A 22,867-nucleotide genomic window follows, 5' to 3' on the forward strand; every position below is an offset into this window, starting at 1 on the left:
AAAATGTGGATACAGTATATCACGAAAGTGAATACACCCCTCACAGTCAGTGTTGCCAAGTCATAATTCGTTGACCAGCACCTGTAGTTTACCCTCGTTGGAATAACTGGTTGGTTGCCCAACTAGATGACTGCATTATGCAGTCTGCATGCTGGTGAGTTAAATGCTACAGAAATGTTTTACAATATTTTGACCAAATAAACGTTGATGATTGCAAATAGCCAGTTTGCAAGTGATGTTTGTTACCCATTAGATATCGCAAAAACAGATGGAAGTTGATAAATGAATGACGGTAGGCCTATGAAGGCGGAGGAAATTAACACTGAAACCTAATAAATGCCGGTATGCGCTCTCAGTTACAACACTAGGTAAAAGATATGCCAAGTGGTAGGGCTGCATGATTATGGAAATTTTTTTTTTTATTTTGGTCAAAATTGTAATCACGATTATTAATCATGATTGATTTTTTGCAGATTTTTTTGAAAATTATAACAAGATGAAATATAACCAAGAATGAATTATATACGGGATGAGCAAAATAAAATGAATGATGACTAGTGACCATCAACTCACCTTCCCACCAACTCACCTTGAGTGCCTTCCTTGGAATCCATGGTTTCGTCCTCCCCCTGGCTGTCCGAGAGAGAGAGAGAGAGAGAGAGAGAGAGAGAGAGAGAGAGAGAGAGAGAGAGAGAGAGAGAGCGAGCGCGAGAGAGAGAGCGAGAGAGAGCGAGAGAGAGAGCGAGAGAGAGCGAGCGAGCGAGCGAGCGCGAGAGAGAGAGAGCGAGCACGACAGAGAGAGAGAGAGAGAGAGAGAGAGAGAGAGAGAGAGAGAGAGAGAGAGCGAGAGAGCACGAGAGAGAGAGAGAGCGAGAGCACGAGAGAGAGAGCGAGAGCACGAGAGAGAGAGAGAGAGCGAGAGCACGAGAGAGAGAGAGAGCGAGAGCACGAGAGAGAGAGCGAGAGCGAGAGCACGAGAGAGAGAGAAAGCGAGCGAGAGGGCGAGCGAGCGAGACAGAGACAGAGACAGAGACAGAGACACACACACACACACACACGGTCCTGGCGTGCCTTCCTTGGAATCCACGGTTTCGACCTCTCCCCTGGGTCTCCTTGGATGCTCTTTAATAAGCAGATACACACACAAACACACACACTAACTACTTTGTTCATGTCCGCAATTCACACTATGTACATATGGACATAAATGTTTCACATACAATAATCAGGGTTCCCACACCTTTTTCATGAACAAATTCAAGCCCTTTTCAAGCACCAAATTTTCAGTTTTCCAGCACCTTCAATAGGTCGCGGGAAGCGGGTGTAGAAAAATGTGTCTTTTTAACACATTGACTACCAAACCACAGGAAAACCCGTTAAGTTTTTTTTGTGGAATCTACATATTCTAATGCACATTCTGTATGATTTTCATCATTGTAAGTGCCTTAGCCATACTGGATTTGGATGGACATTTCATTGAAGTTGTTTAAACAGAAAGAAATAAACGTTCAACTTTGTATTCCAATTTTCACACACCATTTTCAATAATGTATACCATTATCATTGAGGCGGAGATCAATTTACAGTATGGCTATAGCGCAACTCAGACCTCAATCATGCTGGATGAGCATCGTAAATGGTGGAAAGTAGAGATTTAAAACAATGGCTACTTGATGCCCTGGTGAACCACAGCGAAACCCCAATGTTAGCATCGGCTAACTAGTGCTAGACTTCTCAATGCAAGGTATGAATAGAGTAAAGGTAATCACCCAACCTTAGCCCTCATTATATTATACATTATTGTAGACTATATACCAACACGTATGCATGCTGTAATTTAAACCACTACTTATGATTGTAGTAATCAGACAGATGACTAGTGACCATCAGCTCACCTTCTGTCCACTGGGTCCTTGAGTGTCTTCCTTGGAATCCACAGTCCTTGGAAAAACAAACACACGCACACACACACACAAGCTTTATATACCAACACGTATGCATGCAGTAATTTAAACAACTACTTATGAATGCAGTAATCAGACTGATGACTAGTGCCCATCAGCTCACATTCTGTCCACTGAGTCCTTGAGTGCCTTCCTTGGAATCCACAGTCCTTGGAAAAATCACACACACACACACGGCTGTTTGACGTGTCATTGAAGTCAAAGCAAGACGAGAATGGACCAACTCGAGGCAATAAGATAATTGGTGACGAGGTGATACAGATGAGAGAAGGTGTGTGTGCGTGATCGTCAACCGTCTTATACATGGATGTTTACTTTAACTGCACATTGGAGACTGGTCAAACGCAATTTCAAACTTGTGTGCTAACCCTGTGACAGACCATTAAAAACTGTGTGTGTGTGTGTGTATTGTATATGTGTGAAAAGCCAGGACTGATATATTAAACTGTACAGTGCGTGCGTGCGTGCGTGCGTGCGTACTGACTGCAGGTTCTGATGATGTGCCTGGGCCCTACTTTCATATTAGGTCTGATTAAGGGCCTACATTTACTTCTTTACTTTACTTCTAGTTGAGTGTAGTCAGTCCAGCATTCAGCCTAATTTAAAGTGATATTGTGCCATTTTTGGAAATAATTTCATTTTACAAAACCCCTTGAGTTAAATGATTGAGGTGTACCTTTTTCCTGTAGTTTCAGCCATTCACTGAGCATATGGCAGTGCAAACTCTACATCCAAGCTAGCAATTAAGATGGAATCCTTTCAATGTTAATCTCAAGCTTTGAGTTTCTTCTGTATTTGCAGTCGTTCTCCGAGTCTGGCAGTGCAAACTTCACCTCAATCATTTAACTCAAAGGGAGGTGTAAAATTAAATTATTTCTAAAAATGGCACAATAATCACTAAGTGGATGTGTGTGTTTTCTTTACGCGTTTCAGGCCTTGATTACACATAGGCAGATATTTTTAAAAGCGCTATTTATTTGATCAATTTATATAAAGACAGCATGTCAATCAAATTAAACACATGCTACAGACAGGTGTGCCACTAAAACTCTAAAATCTTAAAATTTTAGGGAATAAAAGCCCTGTTTACATGCAAACAAAAGATGAATGTGTTCCAAAAATATCGCTTACCAATCCTCTGTCCTGTGGGTCCTCTGAGGCCTGGCGTGCCCAATGACGGCACTGCCCCCGCTCCCCTCCCGACAGGAATCACCCAGCCGGTCTCGATGTCCTTGCAACTGCCCTGACCAGACACCGCAGACGGCCGAAACACCCTTCGCCCAACAGTTCCTGCACCACTACCACTGCTGGCAGTGGAGCCAAGGAGCCGAACCACACACCGCCCCAGTCTGAAACCGGGTGCCTTGCCTCCCGCTGAGTCCGGACAAGCACTGCAGTGAATACCTCCCTCCATACTCCAGTACGACATTGAAGTCCAGCCTGCGCAGCAAGGCATTCCACTGACCCTATTGCCCTGGCAACGCGAGGGAGCCGAAGGAGCCACAGACCGGAATGTACCGTAACAGCCAGTCAGTCTATCTGGACAGGCCTCCGGACCGGAGACGTGAGCATGTCTACAGCACCCGAAACCCCAACCCCGCACTCTTCTCTAGTCTAACCTACTCTACACTACCCTACCGGAGGTTGGTAATCTGGGTTCTGCGGAACAATGCAAACATCAGGCCAGCCATCAAGACCTAACGCACAACGGTGTGCAATCAAGTCAGTGGTTAACAAAGCCAGTAAATGACCCTGATTTACAAGCAAGAGACTCTTGGTCCCTAGAATGCAGAAGAAAACATTCACTGCAGTACTCATACTCAAAGTCAGCTGAACGCACAACACCAAATTGCAGACCAAGGCAACGCACAGTCCAAGTCCAGAACTCTCCCACCCACAGTAGCAGCAGTCTAAGATCTACCAGACGAAAGGCACTTCAGCAGTCCACGACAGCTGATCAAAACAGTTGTTGGGCATGGAGAGTGGCTAGAATGTTCGTAAATGTCAGGAGGGCAGATGAAGCAAAGTTTGGGCCGTTTTCTTTCCTGCTACTTTTTTGGAAACAAAAACGAAAAAAAAAAGTTTTTTGCATCAGTCACTGGCAAGGGTTCAACTAAAAAGGGAAATATGTTTTTAACCACTTTGTAACCATATTTCCAACATTTTTTTAAGACAAGTACAGAATTCAGAATTAAATGGGAGTACATTCAGAATAAGATGTCCCATGTAACCACTAGACCAGGGGTCCCCAAACTAAGGCCCGGGGGCCGGATGCGGCCCGCCATGCCCCTTTGACCGGCCCTCCACCTCTGTGCACCTCACCATTTGAACTGGCCCAAAGAAGCAATCCTCACAGAAAAAAACCCCCAAAATTTCACTAACGTACTGTGAATCACCAGAGGTTTCTTGTCTTGATAGTATCACTCATAAACTGTCAATCACCATATTTTTCTAACCTTTCCTTGCTATTTTTACATGGTTATTAGAAATTAAAAGGAATACATCAAATTGAAAAACATGTGAAGTACTCACTTCCTTTGCAAATCATGTGTAATGATGAACTATTTTGTGCTATAACTTATTATGGCTATAACAGGCTGTGGCCTAGTATACAGCCCACATGACTGATCCCGGCCCTTTATCACAGTCAGGAACGATAATGTGGCCCCCAGAGAAAAAAGTTTGGGGACCCCTGCACTAGACTATTGAAGCTTTCATCCTTGTGCCTCACTTATTAACCAAATAAGTAGGGAAGCAGCCTTAGCACCTAAACATGATGATCTAATCCCATGGTAACAAAGACATAGGCCTACCTGTAGCTCCGCACCTCATGTCCACGGAGGATGACGCATCTCAGCTCTGTTAAACAAAATAACATTTATGTCAACAACAAACAAATCACAGGCAGGTGCACTCGTTGTGGACACACGTCGTATCCATAAATGTTTTCACTGTGGTCTTTTTCAAATTAGTGTGGTGGACCCTTTTTAAATTAATAAATAATAATTATTGTTGTTTAACTGAACTTCCTTTGATAGTGTAGGCCTACTGTAGGCCTAGAAGGGTAACAGGATGAGTGAGAAAAACCGAGTTGCCATTAAGAAACATTAAGTTGGAAACATCCGCACACATTCAAAATCACTGGCAGAGGAAAATGTCAAGCCCACGTCACGTGCGTTTCATGACGAAAAGGCCCATTACACAATAGAGTAATGTTAAACTTTTAGTACAATGGAATAATTAATTAGGCTACTACCACTTTTAAGCCGTCAATTGCGGCGAATTGTACTTAAAACTTGTGTGCCGTTGTGGATGCCTCGGCTCGGCGCCAATTTTTAAAGGCATTCGTAGTTCTAATCTAATGCATTCAGGGAAATCTATAGCCCTCCGTCTGCTGTGTGGTGTCGGAAAACCTCCGTTGGGTGGAAAGCCCCTCACATGAGAACTAAACAGACCACAGCTAACCAGAGGAATTATAAGAAATATAAGGATCAAAGACGTCCAACATGACACTGTCCTTCAGTGCTAACATATGCCTTTGCTTACAGTAGCCTAACTGTGACAAACATGAAATTTCAAAACAATATTTTGAAAAGTGAATGCATGAAAGCCAAGCCAAAAAAATAAAGAGTTTTTTGCATTTACAGTAAGCAAAAGTATCCGTTGCACTGAAGGACATGTTGGACGTCTTTGACCCGCAATTTGGTTCATTTAAACACAACTAGGCTTATCATGGATGACTGACACCAGGCCTACACCATGACACAATCCGATGGGTCTTGGCAGAGGTTACTCTCCTCTCTGCTCTAGAGCTAGTCACTTAGACCTGGTCTACCTAGAATTCATTGCGCTACCAGAAGACAGGTTGCTAAAGACAGGTGATAAAACACACTGGAGTTTACTTGCCAACAGGACGAGTGTTGGGTTAGCAAATGCGTGACGTTACTAGTGAATGCCATCTGTCCACCTTCATACACAGTGCACCTTTTAGGCCTACCGCATCATGTGCTGCTAATAGCCTGTAATTGGACGCCAACTAAACCAAAAATCGCATTGCCTTGAAACAACTGATTAGAACTAGCTCCATGCGCCAATGCAGGGTAGAGCCATCGGCTAATATCATAGGCAACTGGAATATGGCATTCCCATTGCATTTCACGTTACTGTGTCTAACATCAACCACTGAGACAAAGAAAAAGCACCAGCTTACCTGATAAATACTGAGACATATCCACCACGAGTCAACAGCGCATTTCAGTGGCTTGTTGACTTCACCTTCGAGTTCGAATGGCGTTGGCGGCATCTCAGTGGCGTTCGTCAGCTATGAATTTCAAGCTAAAACCTTCTTCTTTGTTTCGCTAGGTCTGGGCTTTCTGTGATAGCGCTGCCACCTAGTGGAGTGGCTGATGTATGACGAATTACAAACTCAGAGTGCACTCTCCCCCTCAAAATAAAATATCGTCACATTCCATTTTAGACACATTTCATTATCTACTCTTACACCTGTGTCAAGTGGCATGGACTCTGCACTGGCACCTGAGTAAACTTGCAGACATACTCACAATGATCTTCACTTTCACTGTCGGTGTGTTCAGTGGGGTCCCTCTCCTCTGATTGTCGCTGGCTGTCTTGGCAAGCTGTCACATGGGAGCAGGTTCTTGTGGAGCAGCCTTGTCTTTCCAGCACCTTCAGGCATGACTTCATAAATAGGACTGTCATATAGGCCTAGTGCTCCTAAAAGTTGTGATAGGCGGTATCAAGACTTGATACCTTAATATCGATAGACTAGTCGCGATATTTAAATAATATTTTCTCTCCTTGCCATTCTGCACTGTATAATGTATAAACACCTGAGAGCAATGTTTTATTTCCAACATTAATTTTATTGGAAAAAAAACATGGCTAATACAGCATCAACTTAAAGAATGCACAATATCAGAAAATCGTTTGATAACAGAATGGAATAGCCTACCTCAATAACTAGCCTATAGTTAAACAGTAGCCTATTTAGACATATAGCCTAGCCTAGTTTTTCTTGTCTCTAATTTTTGAAGGCGATATTTTTTTTCAAGCAGGAAAAGTATAGGAATAATAATAAAAAAAATAATGATAATAATATAAAATTATTATTATTATTATTATTATTATTATTATTATTATTATTATTATTATTATTATTAATACTAATAACTAGATGCACTCTATAATATAATTCCTATAATTCACTCTTCCCACCCACCTTGCAGTGCCAGGCACATGCTGATACAGCACCATCTAGTGTTCCTATTTTGTCATTACTTTGAGTTTCTTTGAATTGAATCACCACCACCCAGGGATGACAGGAAGACACAACTAAATGTATTTCCAAATACAATACAAAATACTCAGCTCTAAAATGTTACAAATATGTTAGGATACTAATAATAGTAGCTATATTAATCAAAATACTGTATTTTGCATGTTCAAATAGGCCTACACAAAATACAACAGAAACTGTGACCATCACTAGGGATGTGTGTGTGTCTGGGGTGGAAGTCCCCCAGTGGCGTAGTCGTGCAATCATCTATTTGAAATAGGTAATTATTATTTTAATTAATTACTGTAAAAGTTCCACTCTGCTACATTAAGAATGCACCAAAATTAACAGTACCTACCTTACCATTTAACCCTATCCAGACCGGGCTTTTTTGGCATACCTGGGACCGGGGGGGGGGGCTCTTTTGACCCCCCCCCCTCATAACTTGGGAACCGAATGGAGTATGACCACCAAACTTGGAGGGGATGATCTTCAGCCAAAGATCTATGAATGACATCAGTTTGGTGTCATTATTGGATATTATGACGTCATTATGACATCATTTCCTGATTTTATTGCCCAAAATGTCACCGTAATGTATTTTCCATCTAACTTGGGTAATGCATATCAATTTTGGTTATTATGTGCATCAGACCACTTCAAATGTTCACAAGGGTGTCTGATGCTAATGAAAATGTAAAAAAATATGAAAAGTGATGATGATGAGACTTAGATCAGTGATTTTTGGGCCGGTGTACCCGTCAGAAAACCGTTGCCATGGCAACAATACAAATGATAGACCTAATCTTTTGGTATCACATTGTAGCCAACTTCATTTTAGTAAAAGTCACAAAGTTTCGTAGTCATAGCTTTAGTCATTCAAGAGTTATACGACATCAAAGTTGGTGCGGGCACTTTTTGCCCCTCCCCCCCGGTCTGGATAGGGTTAAGTGGGACAGCAGTTCAGTCAGCAATTATTACTAAACTCTAGCTAAATACAAGAGCAGACATATTTTAGTTGTCATAGGTTTTGTGCAGGTTTACAAATAATGTTTACAAGTTGGCTGCTGTCTTGAGCAGTGGCGGACTTAGCAATTTGGGGGCCTAAGGCGAAGCTAGCTAGGAGGCACATCGTCCCACCCAAGTGTGAGCATCTCAAACTGAATACAAAACAAAACACCACGGCTGGTGAATTTCAAAGCAACCAACTGAGGCATAGTAGCAATAGTTCCAATTGCCATCAAACACACACACACACACAATCAATGTGACTTACTAGAGTGCGCTGTCTTTTGTCAATCATGTCAGCGTTTCTCCAAGCTGAACTTCCACATCACCTCCTGTTAGCATCCAGAACTAGCCAGCAATATCCCCACGTAACGCAGTTGATTAACCACTAAAAACTCCAGCATATCTACAAGAGCTATAGTTGACATGTCAGCTGTTCTGCGCCTTTCTGAATCTCGCCACATCGCGTCAAGTTACTGAATGTTACTTGAAAGCTGCAACCTTGTTTAAGCCTTTCCCAATTTCGATAGCATGTTTCTGAAATAATTTCAGAGAGATTGAAAAGGTTGTGTCTGATGATACAGTAATTGATGCACCGTCTGCGAGCGCTTAAAAGGCTGCGTCCTTTTCAATGGAATAACTTACTCGAGCCAATCCCAGTTCACAGCTAGAGGAAAAGTAACGTCTTTTCGAAACAAAATATCTCACGAGGTATTCTTTCAACAAAACCTGATTGGGTTTATCATTGCCGCGGTCATTCACAGATCCATCAGTGAGGATAGCCACAGTAGTTGACCTGCTAGTGCTAATGAAGGGCACCGCTTCCTAGACGCTGTCGGCCTGGCTGCCATGGTCAACTTCAAACACTTCATTTTTGGAATTGGTAATCCACTCGTCATCTTAATGGATATCCACAACATTCGGGCCAACCGGTGTTGACGCATAAAAAAGCTCATCAGCTTCGGAAGTGCATTTGTCTTTGATTAAGTATCTCCCCTTCCTCCGTTTGGTAACACTCAGGGTATTGGTGCTTCATTTTGATCATTTCACAACTTTATCACAACTGACTTGACTGAACTTTCCTCTACTTCCTCCCGCAAAAGGAACATGTTCGCAATGCCACATGTTGCAGAAATATGCGCAAGCAGCGCAGCACAGCACAACCACACTGCATTATGATTGCATTGTAACTACTAATGTGGTTATTTGCGCCGCACCGACTTGCACAAGTGTGTTGTTTTGGATATTTCGTCGTGCACATGGCATAGATGGAATATACCATTTTCACACGAAAGGGAGGGGGTGTGCATGTAAACTATATTTATTTGTGTTTCATTATGTTGTTTATTTTGTTTCTGACGTGCAGAAATAAATATTTATGAACACACTATGTGCATTACTGTTCAAAGGGCCCCAACTACCAACTGTAGGCCTATGGGAAGTTTGGGGGACCCTACATTTGGCGGGGCCTAAGGCGGTTGCCTAGGTACGCCTCAATATAAAGACTGCCACTCGTCTTGAGGAGCCTTGCACAGTGGTTAAGCTGTTTCACCAGCAATCTCAGCATCATAGGTTCCAATCCTTCGTGACCTGACGTGTAGTTAATGATAAATTACACAGGGTAGCCGTCTGTTGGAGTTGACAAAGTATACCAGGAATTTTTCTTCGAGCAATTCCGTAATTGCTTGAAGAAGGTCAGTAGACCGAAACGTTGCAGTAGCCTAAACCATGCAAATGTGAACAGTGTGCGGGAGCTTTCTTAGCCATATACCTATGATGGAAATGACTGAAATGTAAGTATTAAGTCTGAGCATGTACCATTCCCATCCATTTTTAACATATACATATACATAAATATTGAGTTCGTCCCAGATTTTTATCTGGCCCACTCCACTATGACTGAAGTTTGACACCCCTGCATTAAGGCAAAAAGCATGACTACTTGTCAAATCCACATAGTCCGGGCTATATGTGAGCCATGACGGCGTCTAGTGAGCATAATACAACATTAAACATAAAACCACTTAACATTGACCCAACATAACATTTCAATCTTTTTGTCATTCAGAGCAACAAAACCTCACAACTACATCACTCTGTTTTGATCGCAGAAAGTTTTTTTTAAAATTCAAGAGGACAAAGGTCATTCAGATTTAAAGAGGCCATTGACAAACAAAGCTGCATAGCTGCACTTGGTGTGCAGTGATATCAAACACTACCACACCCTGAGTGACTACATTCACACACTTGATACTGACACTGTATAGCTACACTGACTCACATGACTGAGAACACATACAATACTGTATGTGTGTATTCAGGACATGGGAAGAGCAGTCAACCTATGAACAGAATGTGAAAAGGAGCGCAGTAATTATTTCAGATTGTTAGATCACTTCAACATAACCAGCCATTCCAAACGGATAGGCTCTGAAGTCTGTACACATTACCATGATAACTACTGGTTATGGATACAGGCCGAACCCTCGTTTTATTCCTTCTCGTGTTAAAGGCTAATGGAGGTAAGAACATTGTCTTTTGATTGTCACACCATCTGTTTTTTTCCAACAACCTAGTCGTAGAAACTGCCTTGTAGAACTGTCTTACTTTTGTCGTCTAGAACCACGGTATAGCCTACTTGATCTCCAAAGGAGGTTGTTAGTCAAGTCAAGTCAAGTTGGTTTATTGTCAATTTCTTTACATGCACTGGTCATACAAAGAATTTGAAATTATGTTTCTTGCTTTCCCATGCAGACATAGACTAATCTAGGTAAGGACATAGACAGTATAGACATAGACAGTACTCATACATGGACATAAGACAGTATGGACATAGACAGTGCTCATACAGACATTTAAAGTGCAAGACTGGACAACAGAAGACTTGTAGAGAACATACATTAAGAGGAGGTATTTTGTTGTGCTTTTTCTAAAAGTCCTTATAGCGTTCTGACATAGCAATAGTAGCATTTGAAGAAAAATAAATATTAAAATAGGTCTATCAAGAACACCAGCAGCAGTGAGTGAGTGTGTGTGTGTGTGTGTGTGTGTGTGTGTGTGTGTGTGTGTGTGTGTGTGTGTGTGTGTGTGTGTGTGTGTGTGTGTGTGTGTGTGTGTGTGTGTGTTTAGTGCAGGTAGAAAGTGCGGTGTGCTTCTGTGTGTGTGTGTGTGTGTGTGTGTGTGTGTGTGTGTGTGTGTGTGTGTGTGTGTATGAGTTGTGTGTCAGTGTGTGTATGTTTGGGTTTAGTGCGGAAAGTGCAGTGTGTATGTGTGTGCGTGTGTGTGTGTGTGTGTGTGTGTGTGTGTGTGTGTGTGTGTGTGTGTGTGTGTGTGCATGTTTTGTGTTAGTGCAGGTTGAAAGTTCAGTCACAGATGTAGTAGTGCAGGTTGAATGTTCAGTCGCAGATATGGTGGTGGGGATGAGGGGGGGGTTGTCAGTGGCCTGGCTGGCTAGAGGCTGACAGTGGAGGGAGAGTGGGTTGAGTGTTCAGTATCTTGATTGCTTGGTGCATCGAGCTGCTTGCAAGCCTGGTGGTACTGGAACGGAGGCGCCTGTACCTCTTTCCAGAGGGCAGGAGGCTGAACAGTTTGTGTGCAGGGTGGCTTGTGTCTTTGATGATCATCAGTGCTTTCCGGGTGAGACGTGTGGTGTAAATGTCCTGCAGGGAGGGGAGTGGTACTGCAATGATCTTCTTCGCTGTGTTCACAACACGCTGGAGTGTCTCTTGTCTGTTAGAGAAGTTGTAATGTTTTTTATAATCATTTGCAAACCAAACACTTGACAGACAATCTTTAATAAAATAGGTCACATCATGGTTTAACTCAAAGGCATAGGATTGTGGCCAGAGTGGGTATTGCAACTATGCTGATCATTGAAACTGTGCTGCCTATTCCCAAATTGTATCTTTTCAATATTTACTTAACAATACATAAACTAATGTTTACTAGAATGACTAAAGTACAGTAAGTTTTGCTGTAGACAATGTCTGGAAATTCAAAATGGAGGACACAGGGAAGATTGCCCAGTGATAATGAATGCTTCGAATTTGATGGTGGTTTTAAGTATTCATGAAAAAGTAACATTTGTGAATGATCAGCATGAATTCTGGAAATAAGCAACAAAAATATTACGCTGAGCACAGTGTAAAATATTGCAACCATGGCCCAGAGCATAACACTGAGGGCCCCCACAGCCTGCCAAGGCCATAATAGAACCCCCAATAATACGGGGGAGCCCTGGGCCCATGCTTAACCCCCTTATAGCTCCACCCCTGCCTGTAGTAGACATGGGAGACACTACTGTATAACTGTTCTACCCTATTCCGTTCTGTACTTTCCTTCTCACAAGTTGTACTAATGAGAAGTGAGTGGAATTACTGATGACAAGCTCATACCTCACTAAATAGACAGTTTACCAAGTTACTATTTTTACACGAGTGTGAATGTTCTCATTCACAAACCTTTGATCCAACAGGTTCTCATTCCTTGTTGATGCTTGCCACATTCATCATTGGGGACACACCTTTCCCAGAATTCAGTGCGGTGGTAATGCTGGACGACGTCCAGCTTCTTTATTATGACTCGAGTGTGAAAACAGCTCTCCAACGTGAACTCAAGTGGGCTGAGGACGGCGTACTGAAGATGGATGCCAGTATAGTGTTTGGAAATGTAAACAGAGGCATGGAGTTTCGGGCTCACCACCTGAAACGGAAGCTCAACCATACAAGCAGTGGGTTTGCATGAGTTACCATTAAGAGATTGTGTGACATGTTGACTTGTATTGTGTTGTGTTTTAAATATGACTTAAAGCTACAGTTGTCAGATTGCTCATCGATCTTTGAACTGACATGGGATTCCAAAGGAAATGTACAAAGTATGCCAATTTGACTGAAGAATTTTTAATGCTAGTGTTCCTTGTGACAAAAAGAGATTTTCTTCATGAAAATTGTGCGAAATGACAAGAATTGTGTGTAGCGGTTTTGAAAAAAAAGTTTGCTATAGAACAGCAGCAATTGATTGGAGTTCAGCTGACTGACATGTTTTAATTGTGTAATAAGTGCCTGAGGAAAAAAGTAAAAACAACACAAACACCACAGTCACAATGTTGAAACAAAATATCAAGATATTATGTAACAAATGGTCAAATGTTCAATCCAAACTCTCATGTCATGTAATTGTATTGGGTGTGAGACTGGATAGTGACCAAATCTATGACCATAACCACCAAATTATACATTCTTTTTTTGTCCGTTTCACAGGTCTACATGTACAACAGAGACTCTCCGGCTGTGAGTTGCTTGACCATGACCAGCCAGGACCGATGTTTGTGCATGACGCCTTTAATGGGGAGAGTGGAGACCACCTGTCCGCCAACAAAGACCAGTACAGTTTCAGGAGCCAGTGGCATTGGCCCGCTATGTGGGACATACTGGTGGCTGACCAGGTGAAATGGCTCCATAAAAGCCTGTACCACCCTATCTGTCTAAGAACACTAAGGACATACCTGCACAGACACAAGAATCACTTATTGAGGAAAGGTAGGCCTACTACATTTACTGAACCCCTGCATGTTCTGTTACTTCCTGGTTGAATTCTGCTTTCACTATGGGACGCACAATATCACAGTAAAGAGAAGAATGACTCTTACATTATCTTACATGTAGATTTACCATGAAAATAATTAATTAGGCTACCTGCTTTCCTCTAAGAAACTGGGAAAAGGAAGCAACATCATATGCAGGCAAACCAGAACATTTCAGCAATTAATTGGAAAGGGGAAACATGGGGGGTGGGGGACAACGGCTTCTTTAGTGGGGGGAACAGGTAGGGTGCTGAAAGCAAAGCTCCAGGTGTAGCCCTATAAAGCACACCGTTGTAATAGACATTGAAAAGTTATCAACCACTACTCTGACATAATCCAAGACCTTTAGTAGTGCACTATGACTTGGTCATTGCCATTTGTGTAACACGACATTTATTACGCTATGTTTTAATGGGTTAATGCATATAGTCTATGTATGGGACAGGTCTTTCACGTCCGAATTGTCTGTATGGGGCGTAGATGAACGTATCCGTGCTCAGTACAGAAACGTTAGAAAACATGAAAACCGATTCGAGTCAAGTCTGTTCTTCGGCACGGCCGTCAGCATGCCTTCAGTGGAGTCGCATTGAAAACAACACCACACCTCTTTCTGTTTTTTTTCTGCACTATGTTGAACGGGCAGTGTGAAAACCTGTTGAATATCAATGAACCATTAAGATTTGTGCTAAAATTAGGGAGAGAGTTGAACATAGTGTTCAAGAAACCAAGAAGGGAACAACATACATGTGCAGCTTGTAATGAGAGATGTGGTTTGAAAGGTGATTTTGCATGGGCTGATGTGGCATAGGCATGACACAAACAACAAAGTAACTTACCACTCCATCATAAACATTTGCAAGCATATGCATTGGGACCAGAACTGAAAGTTATATTGGGCATTGGAATTAATAATAAATAGTTTAAATAGTAAAAAAAAGTTTTCATGACACTCAAAGTCGCTTGTTGGATGTATGTGTTAGGTGATGAAGTTTCAGAGCAGCTAATGTTATCAGAACTAAGTAGGTATAATCAGATTTTTTTTGAGTAATGTACATCCTCTACACTGCAGTGAAGCCCAGAGTCCGGCTCCTCCAGAAGAGACTCCCAGACTCTGGAGAGGTCAGAGTGACCTGCCTGGCCACTGGCTTCTACCCCCGTCACATCAACCTGACCCTGCTCAGAGACGGCCAGCCTGTGCCTGACCACCAGATCACTGGGGGGGAGCTGCTACCTAATGGAGATGAGACGTACCAGATGAGGAAGAGCCTGGAGGTCAGCACAGAGGAGCTACAGCGGCATCACTATAAGTGTACAGCTCAACACCTCAGCCTGGACAACAAACTGGACATACACCTGGGTATGTCAATGTTCATTTTATGTGGCTTATCTCCTAAAAAGAATCGACCTCGCTAAAGTCCTTCAGTGAATTGATCACTAGTTTTAAACTATGTGAGCACTTGCCTCTTTCTGCAGCAGGCAGGCACGTTTTTGCTGAGAAGACTCAATTCCATCACAACATTGACGTTATCAGGAGTAACAGAATTAGGATAGGTTATTGTGGAAAGGGTCTGTGCAAAGGGTTAAATGTTATTGATGACACAAAAGTTGATTCTAAGAATTAAATCCAAACCTATACAATTCAGACAGGCACATGCTATTTCTCATTGAGCTCCTTCCGTATCTGGCTGAATAGTTTTGCTTATATAATTAATTTATTCAGCAGTTAGCATTGAAAAACCTCAATAGGTGTAGTATACCTATTTTCTTGCTGTTTCAGAAGTAGGTTATTTATCACTTTGTATCTGATTTACTTCACAGATCTTGATGGTAGTCTTGATCCAGCATCTGCAACACCGCTATGGGTGCTGATCAGTATTGCACTGATTTTAATGTTCGCAGTCACTGCTCCAGTAGCTGTCGCCATCAAATGTTACAGGAGACACCAAGGTAAATAAACAGTAGTATCCTCTTTGTGCAGATGGGGTCGTCGGCGGACCTATTCACCATCGGCTGAAAATACTTACCATTACAATTTTGGTGACAGTAAGGTAAAAACATAGGCTCTGCGCAAAGGGGTTAATATATCAGGAAAGAGAAATTATCCAGATTGTCTATATACCAAAGTTAATCAACCAGTGCTTAACCAATTCTGATGTGTCATGCTTATGATAGTGGAAAAAAGCCATTGCTTTATGATGACATAATATCATTGGCAAATGGCTGCACTGTTTGTCATTACCAAATCACTACACTGTAGTCACTGTCTGATGTGCCATCCATTCCATTTTCAGGGCAACCAAATGTGTATGCTTTGGCGCCAAGTAAGTGTTTACTTAGTGTAAGACAATTAATGTGTAGCCTATTTGAAGAGTTTCTCTGTATGTCAGAAGTAAGGCTATCCCATAATGTTAAGTGTTTGATGAGAGGCAATGAACTCACATTACTATGCCATACACTGTAGAGAGTTTGGAATATATTGTATTTATTTCATCACAAGCAATACAGATCGGTTTAAAAACGTATGTTAATGTTTTTATGTTTCAGTTTACATGTTTATGTCTTTATGTTTCAGCGACACTTGCACAAAAAACAGCACCAGACACCCCACCTGAAGACTAGGTTCTTATATGGACCAGGCTCCAGTCTGACCCTACGTCATATCTAGAGACCCTAATAAAGCTGAATAAAAAGGTATTGTGATAGTAGTGTAACACTGACTTTCGAACTGAATGTGTGGTTTGTAAAGTTACGGTAACAGATGCTACGGTTTCTACATTTTAATGTTGTGTTGTGTGCCTAACATTGCTGAAAAACATTGCTGTGCATGTGCACACACACATGCACAGGGATTCAGTGTATGGTAACACTTTATTTTAGGGATACATCTATTAGCACTAATACATACAATATTAATGCCTGTGTAAGTAACTTGGAAGGCATGTACTAAGCAAAATCAGACAGTTGTTAGACATTTATTCGCAAATGTCTTGTTCATGCACAATAAGGGATTTATTACCAATATAACCTTAGTAAGGACCTAGTAGACCTAGATTTCTATTTATGAGTAAGCAGTAAGGGCCAAAATACAATGTGTATAAGCTCCTGGTAAACTGTGTGAACAAACCCTGAACAGTGTGAAAACAGATGTGGAATAAGGGTCCCTATTCTAAAGTGATGCATTGCTCAGCCCAGATTGCTTAGGGCCTCCGCACTACCTAGGGCCCCCACTCTACCCAGACTCCCCCAGGAAGCAAAGTGTAAGATTTATTCTGATTCTGCATCAGTCTAATGAGATATGTAGATCTCACTAATTTCACACAGTATATCAATGTGTAATAGGAAGGATTATATAGCAAGGATTGGACGTAAACTTCTCAATGATGGTGGGGGGTGAGATGCAATTTTTTCATACAGCAATTAGTTTTAAATGTAAAGACCATACAATAAATGCAGAATATAACAATGAGAAATAGTTTGGAAGCGAAACTAAGCTGTTCCTTTGTAATAAATAAGTTAATGTTAAAACTTAGCTCCAAGAAGTGCAGTGCATGATGGGTACGCCCTTAGTCAGAAATGCAATGTATGGGCAATGCAGAAATGATAATAGTTGTGTTGTTATGTACATGGCAAATTGTTTGATAGCAACTAAATTGCACGAGTGAGGGGAGGAGCTAAGGACGTAGGTAGGCTCAGAGCTGGGTAGGGTGTCTGTTGGCCTAGATTGCGTACCCATCATGCACTGCACTTCTTGAAGCTAATGTTCTCAAACATTAACTTAATTATCACAAAAGAATAGTTTATTTTCGCTTCAAAACTAATATTCTAATGTTCTGCATTTATTTTGGGTTTTTTTTACAATTAAAACTCAGTGGTACATGAAAAAAATTACATCTCACCAACCCACCGCCATTGACAAGTGTACGTTCAATCCTTGCTATATAAAAGCTCCTGTTACCTTACCTACATTAATATGATCAAGAGAAAACTGGATGTCTTAGCTGAAAGAATTAAAATTACCTAATATACCCTTACACTTTGCTGATATGGGGGGGGTAGGTTGTGGGGGCCCTAGGTAACGATGGGGGACTTTGGTAGTGTGGGGGCCCGAAGCAATCTGGGGTGAACAATGCATCACTTTAGAATAGAGACCCTTATTCCGCATCTGTTTTCACACTGTTCAGGGTTTGTTCACACAGTGTGTCGGGAGCTTATACACATTGTATTCTGCCACTTACTACTTACTAATAAATAGAAATATAGGCTTACTGGTCCTTACTAACGTTATATTAGTAATAAATCCCTAATTGGGCATGAACAAGACATTTGTGAATACATGCTTAACAACTATCTTATTTTGCTTAGTACATGCCTTAGTTACTTACAAAGGCATTAATAGTGTATGTATTAGTGCTAATAGATGTATCCCTAAAATAAAGTGTTACCCAGTGTATATATGCATACCCATTTTTTTTTTACCCAGTCCACTGCACACATGACACTCATGTACAGATTTCTTTGCCACAGTTGTATGTTGATAGTGTGAGCAGTTGCACCTGCTGTGTTAGTTGCTGGCCTAGTCCTGCAACATGAAAAGTAACAAAATTAAACACTTGTGAATTCTGATCACAGTTTCTCGTGCTATGTCTGTAATTAAAACATTAATGAAACAAAAAGTAGCTTATAGAATTGTATAAAATGTTGCCCCTTATGTATTAGCCTACATGTTAATGACACTATGCCTATGTATGTAGTTTGTAAGTATGTATGTAAGCCTATGTATGTCGGTATATAGTGGATACAACAATCAAACATGCATGCACATTGGGGTTGTATGTTTTGCGAGTCTGATATTTTTTGTGTGCCTCATGCAGCACTTCCTGATTACTATTATTACTCCAGTCAAACACAGCAAAAGGAGTGCAACTCCAAGTGTAAGCACAAGGGGCACTGTTCGCACATGCTGTCCACCAAGGTCAATATCTGCAAATTTAACGAGATAATACAGGTGTTGTAACCAAATGTATTTAGCCCCTTTAGAGAAGGGAGAGGGTATTGTTACCTCCGCCAAGGAGGTTATGTTTTCAGTCGCATTGGTGTGTCTGTCTGTCTGTTTGTCTTTCTGTCTGTCTGTCTGTCTGTCTGTCTGTCTGTCTGTGTCTGTCAGCAGGACACCTGAAAAAGTTATGAATGGATTTTGATGAAAATTTGTGGAGTTGTTGGAAATGACAAATGGAACAAGTGATTACATTTTGTTGGGGATCCGGATCACGATTAAAAACGATTCCTCACCATTGCAGGGCAGGATGAATTTCCCCATTCCAGTTTCTATAACTCCACAAAAACAAGGCAGAAAGACTTGAAAAAAAATAGGGTGTAACATAGTCAAATGTTCTATCAAACAGCTTCCTTGGCGGAGGTCTGCACTCTCTGAGTACATTTATAGTTTAGAAATTGTTTGTTTTTTTCTTCTACTCTACTTGCCTGTTAATCAGAAAAAATATGTACAAACTGCTAATTGGGTTTATAAAAATAAAATTGCAAAGCGATGAACAATGACTTATAATCAAGTTTTGGGCAAAAACTAACTCAAGGTCAAAGCTCAAAAATGTTTAAAATGTTCCTTTTTTTACTAAATAACTTATATATACGGTGGCCCATAGAGGACCTGGAGGGGGGAAAAAATGGGGGGAAATGTATGCACTGGAGACTAACACCTATGCGAGATAAAGCGAACCATTTGCAAGATAGCGCGAATATTTTGCGAGATAAAGCAAAACTAAAACTTACATCTGCGGGTTCACCACTTTGATTTGCAGCACACTTTTTGGTCACCGGGGGGCAGTCTGAAACAACACACGTAGCCATACGGCTTTGACATACTTCAGAGAAACCACTGCTGTCATTCATTCTCATGATGTCAACAATGCCAGGTCAACAATGGAAAAAAAAGAGTTTTGCTTGGGAGTTAGGACAAGAAGGCTAGACCAGAGACGATCTAAATGAATGAAATAATCTTTGGCTAGTTATAGACTATCCATGACTCTGGGGCCGTGTTCTTTCCGTCAGCTCTTTTCTGGCACGTAGACTCGTAGAACACAATTTAGCTGCTGTTTCCACGTAGCTGGATATTTTTATATGTGGATTTTTTTTCTTTTCCTGGTTGCATTGGTTTTGCATTGGTTTTGGCCTTCTGTTTCCACATAGCAGATATTTAAAATCCAGGTATAAAAAGCAGGAGACCAAACACCACGAAACTGTCCCTCTCTCGTGAAGCGAGGCTCTACACGGGCTCGACTCCCCAGCGGCACCACACACACAAACAAAAGGCAAAGTTGCCATAAGCACACAGACAATACCACACCTCGGAAAAACTGTCCTGTCAGTGTTTTAGTTTGCGCAAGGTTGCGTTAGGCTACGGCCCGTTACACTATGATTTTGGACCGCTTACAACAAAGCCAGATTATCAATGCCAGTGCACTATCGCCCTTCTGCCAATGACACTTCTCCATGAATTTTTGACAGTTGTTAGTCATCTCTGTGAGCTCTGCGTTAGATTTCAGTGATATCTCTCAGTGCTACAGGGTCGGAAACCATGGCACCATGGCGGCGGCACGAGTTACATCCAAAAGTAATTTGTGTTCGCTAAAAGCCATCACTGTAAAACTGGTTCACAATTAAAAGCAAATAACTATTTGATTTCCTCCATTTACCTAAGACCTAGATGTCATGTAAAACAGGAGGAATTTTCTCTGACAGAAAGGAAATATGCCGCTTTAGTCATTGAGGTACTGTGTGAAATTCCGTGATCTGCCATCATGTCGTGCGTTAAGAAACATTAATCCAAGTCTGACCGAGAAAACTATTAAAGTGTACATCGCAGGTTAACCACTACTTTGGATCAATGTGTACACACTGTATTCATTTAATGATCCACACATATAGCCTAAGTCCCTCCAAAAACGATGTTCAACAACGATTTTTGTTGTTTGTTGTGGCAAATGTGGTTTTCTACCATATCCTGGCGACTATGTCAGGCGAGTCCATGGGTGAACGTTCTAATTTTATTTGCCTGGAATTTTACATAGGCGAGGTGACGATCACTAATGATATAACGGCCGTGGCCTGCCTTAGGCCTAAAATGGAAATCGCAACTACCGGTAACACGTGCGGCTTTTCTCATAGACTACAGGGCATTGTAACATCTTCCAAATGATTTATTAACTTTTGGCCAACTAGTTTTAGTAGAAATGCTATTCACGCAGGGTTGCAAAGTCTGCTAAGGCCTATACTAATAGCCTAAGTGACATGGGCTTCTTTTTTGACTAGTCCCTTCATATTTTTTGGTTTGCTTTTAATACGCCGCCGGTCGATCAAAGTAGAAGTAAACTTTTCAGTAAACTTTAAAGGGGATAGAGAATCAAAATCATATTTTTCGTGTTTTTACTGTTAGGTCAGAGTCTCCCAACTGTGGGGAGTACACACAAAGTGGCAGAAATGGTTAGAACCTCTGTTTCAAGTACTCCCCCTTTTTTGAATTAGCTCCAAAAAATCGGCCAATCCCGTTTTTACACCAAAATGACGTCCCGAAGGTGCAAACAGCCCCCCCATACCCGCACCCACAGAAACCCCCTTCGAAACGCCCCTTCGAAATTGTGCCTGCCCACCCTCACCCTCACATCACTGGAAGACGACCAATGGTGGCTAGGCGTAGCAGTGTTGTGTTTTTACATAGTGTCCCAATGGAAAGCAATGTGCAAGACCAATGGCTTTTATTCATTTTTAACAGTATCCCAAGTACACACAACCGTGAACTATTTCTTTCCCCTGCGCATTTCACGGATGACATGCACAATTTCGAGCTGCTTCAGTTGGACTGTAATGCTCAAGTGGGTCAGTTCCAACTTTGCGACCAAATCAACCTCAGCAACCAGTATCGCCTGTAAGTATCACATTGTTTACATGTGTGTTGCGCCATATTCTTCTTGTAACAATAGCACGTTAGCTTTGGTTTGTTTATCTAAATGAGCTAACCTATCACCTTTATCACCTACCTTTAGCTATGTGCACCATTATGCTGGCGGCATTACATGCAAATGGCCAGCTTATTATTTCAGTGCACCTTCGGAAGTCACAGTAACCGAAGTAAAACGAAACAAATGAAGCCAAACTATAATATATTCGTACAGAATTCAGTTACGAGCTCAATAGGAAGGGGGTTTCAGAAACCGAGGCTATTCCATGTTGGACCGTGATCTGAAACAACTCAGTGAAGAGTATTCGTGTCGTTTTCAGAGCGTAGAGGTCTGAGAGAGAGAGAAACCAGAGTTGACAATTAACTCAGGGCTTTAATGTATTCACGAATTCAACAGAAGAGTAAAACCTGGCCTAAGGCATTAAGAAACAGATGACAAGAAAGTCTGCGTAGGAGGTATGTTATTAATTGTTTAGTTTTTTTGTACTTTAATGAAAAATAGTAAAGAAACCAGGGCAAACACATAAACATTTAATCAATTGTTAATCATGGTGAGCATGTTCAGATCACAACTGGAGAAATACAATGAAATGAGACAACAATGGAACATGTAGAAAGTTTTGTTTTGCATTATGTATTATAAAACAAGCTGTACAAAACAAACAGCTAAAAAATATTGACTCACGACTGCACCTGCATCTTATTTACTGTATTGTGCTCTAATTACTAATAGTTTCTATATTTACTAAAGACACTAAGTATTACTAAACAAATCAAAATGATGAAAGTGCTTGGTACAAGTGAATTGGTTTTGTGTCTGAGGTCATGGAGTTGAGGTTATGGTCTCTCCTGTTGAGGCAGCTGTGTAGTTACTGTGGAGAGAAGACTGGGATCCCTGACCTGCAGTGATACATTTCGAAACAGTGTGGTACTGAACACAGCAAGGCATTCACCCAAATGTGGGAGTATAACCTCTGCTCAGATCCAGCAGTCTACTTTAGCTAAAGTACCGAAAGCCAAACAAATACAATGGGTAGATGGGTGAC

General features: G+C 41.4%; 2 protein-coding genes across 3 annotated transcripts; one reads left to right on the forward strand and one right to left on the reverse strand.

Moving 5' to 3' along the window:
- Positions 1-465: 465 nt before the first annotated feature.
- Positions 466-6,287, reverse strand: LOC134445449 (uncharacterized). 2 transcript variants are annotated; one of them, XM_063194526.1, is made up of 6 exons: positions 6,175-6,287; positions 4,778-4,823; positions 3,096-4,015; positions 2,068-2,113; positions 1,896-1,941; positions 536-1,122 (listed from the first exon to the last, which is right to left on the reverse strand). In XM_063194526.1, exons 3-6 carry the CDS (start codon positions 3,418-3,420, stop codon positions 586-588), a joined length of 954 nt encoding a protein of 317 aa, XP_063050596.1. In that variant the 5' UTR covers positions 3,421-4,015; positions 4,778-4,823; positions 6,175-6,287; the 3' UTR covers positions 536-585. The 2 variants fall into 2 exon arrangements, with proteins under 2 accessions (XP_063050597.1, XP_063050596.1); XM_063194527.1 differs by lacking the exon at positions 2,068-2,113 and having other exon boundaries at positions 466-1,122.
- Positions 6,288-10,535: 4,248 nt separating this feature from the next.
- LOC134445450 (major histocompatibility complex class I-related gene protein-like) lies at positions 10,536-16,702 on the forward strand. Its single transcript, XM_063194528.1, has 7 exons — positions 10,536-10,790; positions 12,743-12,997; positions 13,527-13,805; positions 14,919-15,206; positions 15,668-15,796; positions 16,141-16,170; positions 16,422-16,702. The coding sequence occupies exons 1-7, from the start codon at positions 10,736-10,738 to the stop codon at positions 16,466-16,468; spliced, it is 1,083 nt and encodes a 360-aa protein (XP_063050598.1). The 5' UTR covers positions 10,536-10,735; the 3' UTR covers positions 16,469-16,702.
- The last annotated feature ends 6,165 nt before the right edge of the window (positions 16,703-22,867 follow it).

The sequence above is a fragment of the Engraulis encrasicolus genome, chromosome 3, assembly GCF_034702125.1.
Source record: "Engraulis encrasicolus isolate BLACKSEA-1 chromosome 3, IST_EnEncr_1.0, whole genome shotgun sequence".
Taxonomy (NCBI): Eukaryota; Metazoa; Chordata; class Actinopteri; order Clupeiformes; family Engraulidae; genus Engraulis; species Engraulis encrasicolus.

Bases quoted from the DNA above. Each gene is read 5' to 3' on its own strand.
- LOC134445449 (XM_063194526.1), bottom strand. From the start codon at position 3,420: ATGCCTTGCTGCGCAGGCTGGACTTCAATGTCGTACTGGAGTATGGAG. The intron at 1,942-2,067 runs GTGAGCTGATGG...TGTTTTTCCAAG, and splicing joins AAGGACTCAGTGGACAGAAT to GACTGTGGATTCCAAGGAAG. The intron at 1,123-1,895 runs GTGAGCTGATGG...TGCTTATTAAAG, and splicing joins AAGGACCCAGTGGACAGAAG to AGCATCCAAGGAGACCCAGG.
- LOC134445450 (XM_063194528.1), top strand. From the start codon at position 10,736: ATGGATACAGGCCGAACCCTCGTTTTATTCCTTCTCGTGTTAAAGGCT. The intron at 10,791-12,742 runs GTAAGAACATTG...TTGATCCAACAG, and splicing joins CGTGTTAAAGGCTAATGGAG to GTTCTCATTCCTTGTTGATG. The intron at 15,207-15,667 runs GTATGTCAATGT...TTTACTTCACAG, and splicing joins CAAACTGGACATACACCTGG to ATCTTGATGGTAGTCTTGAT.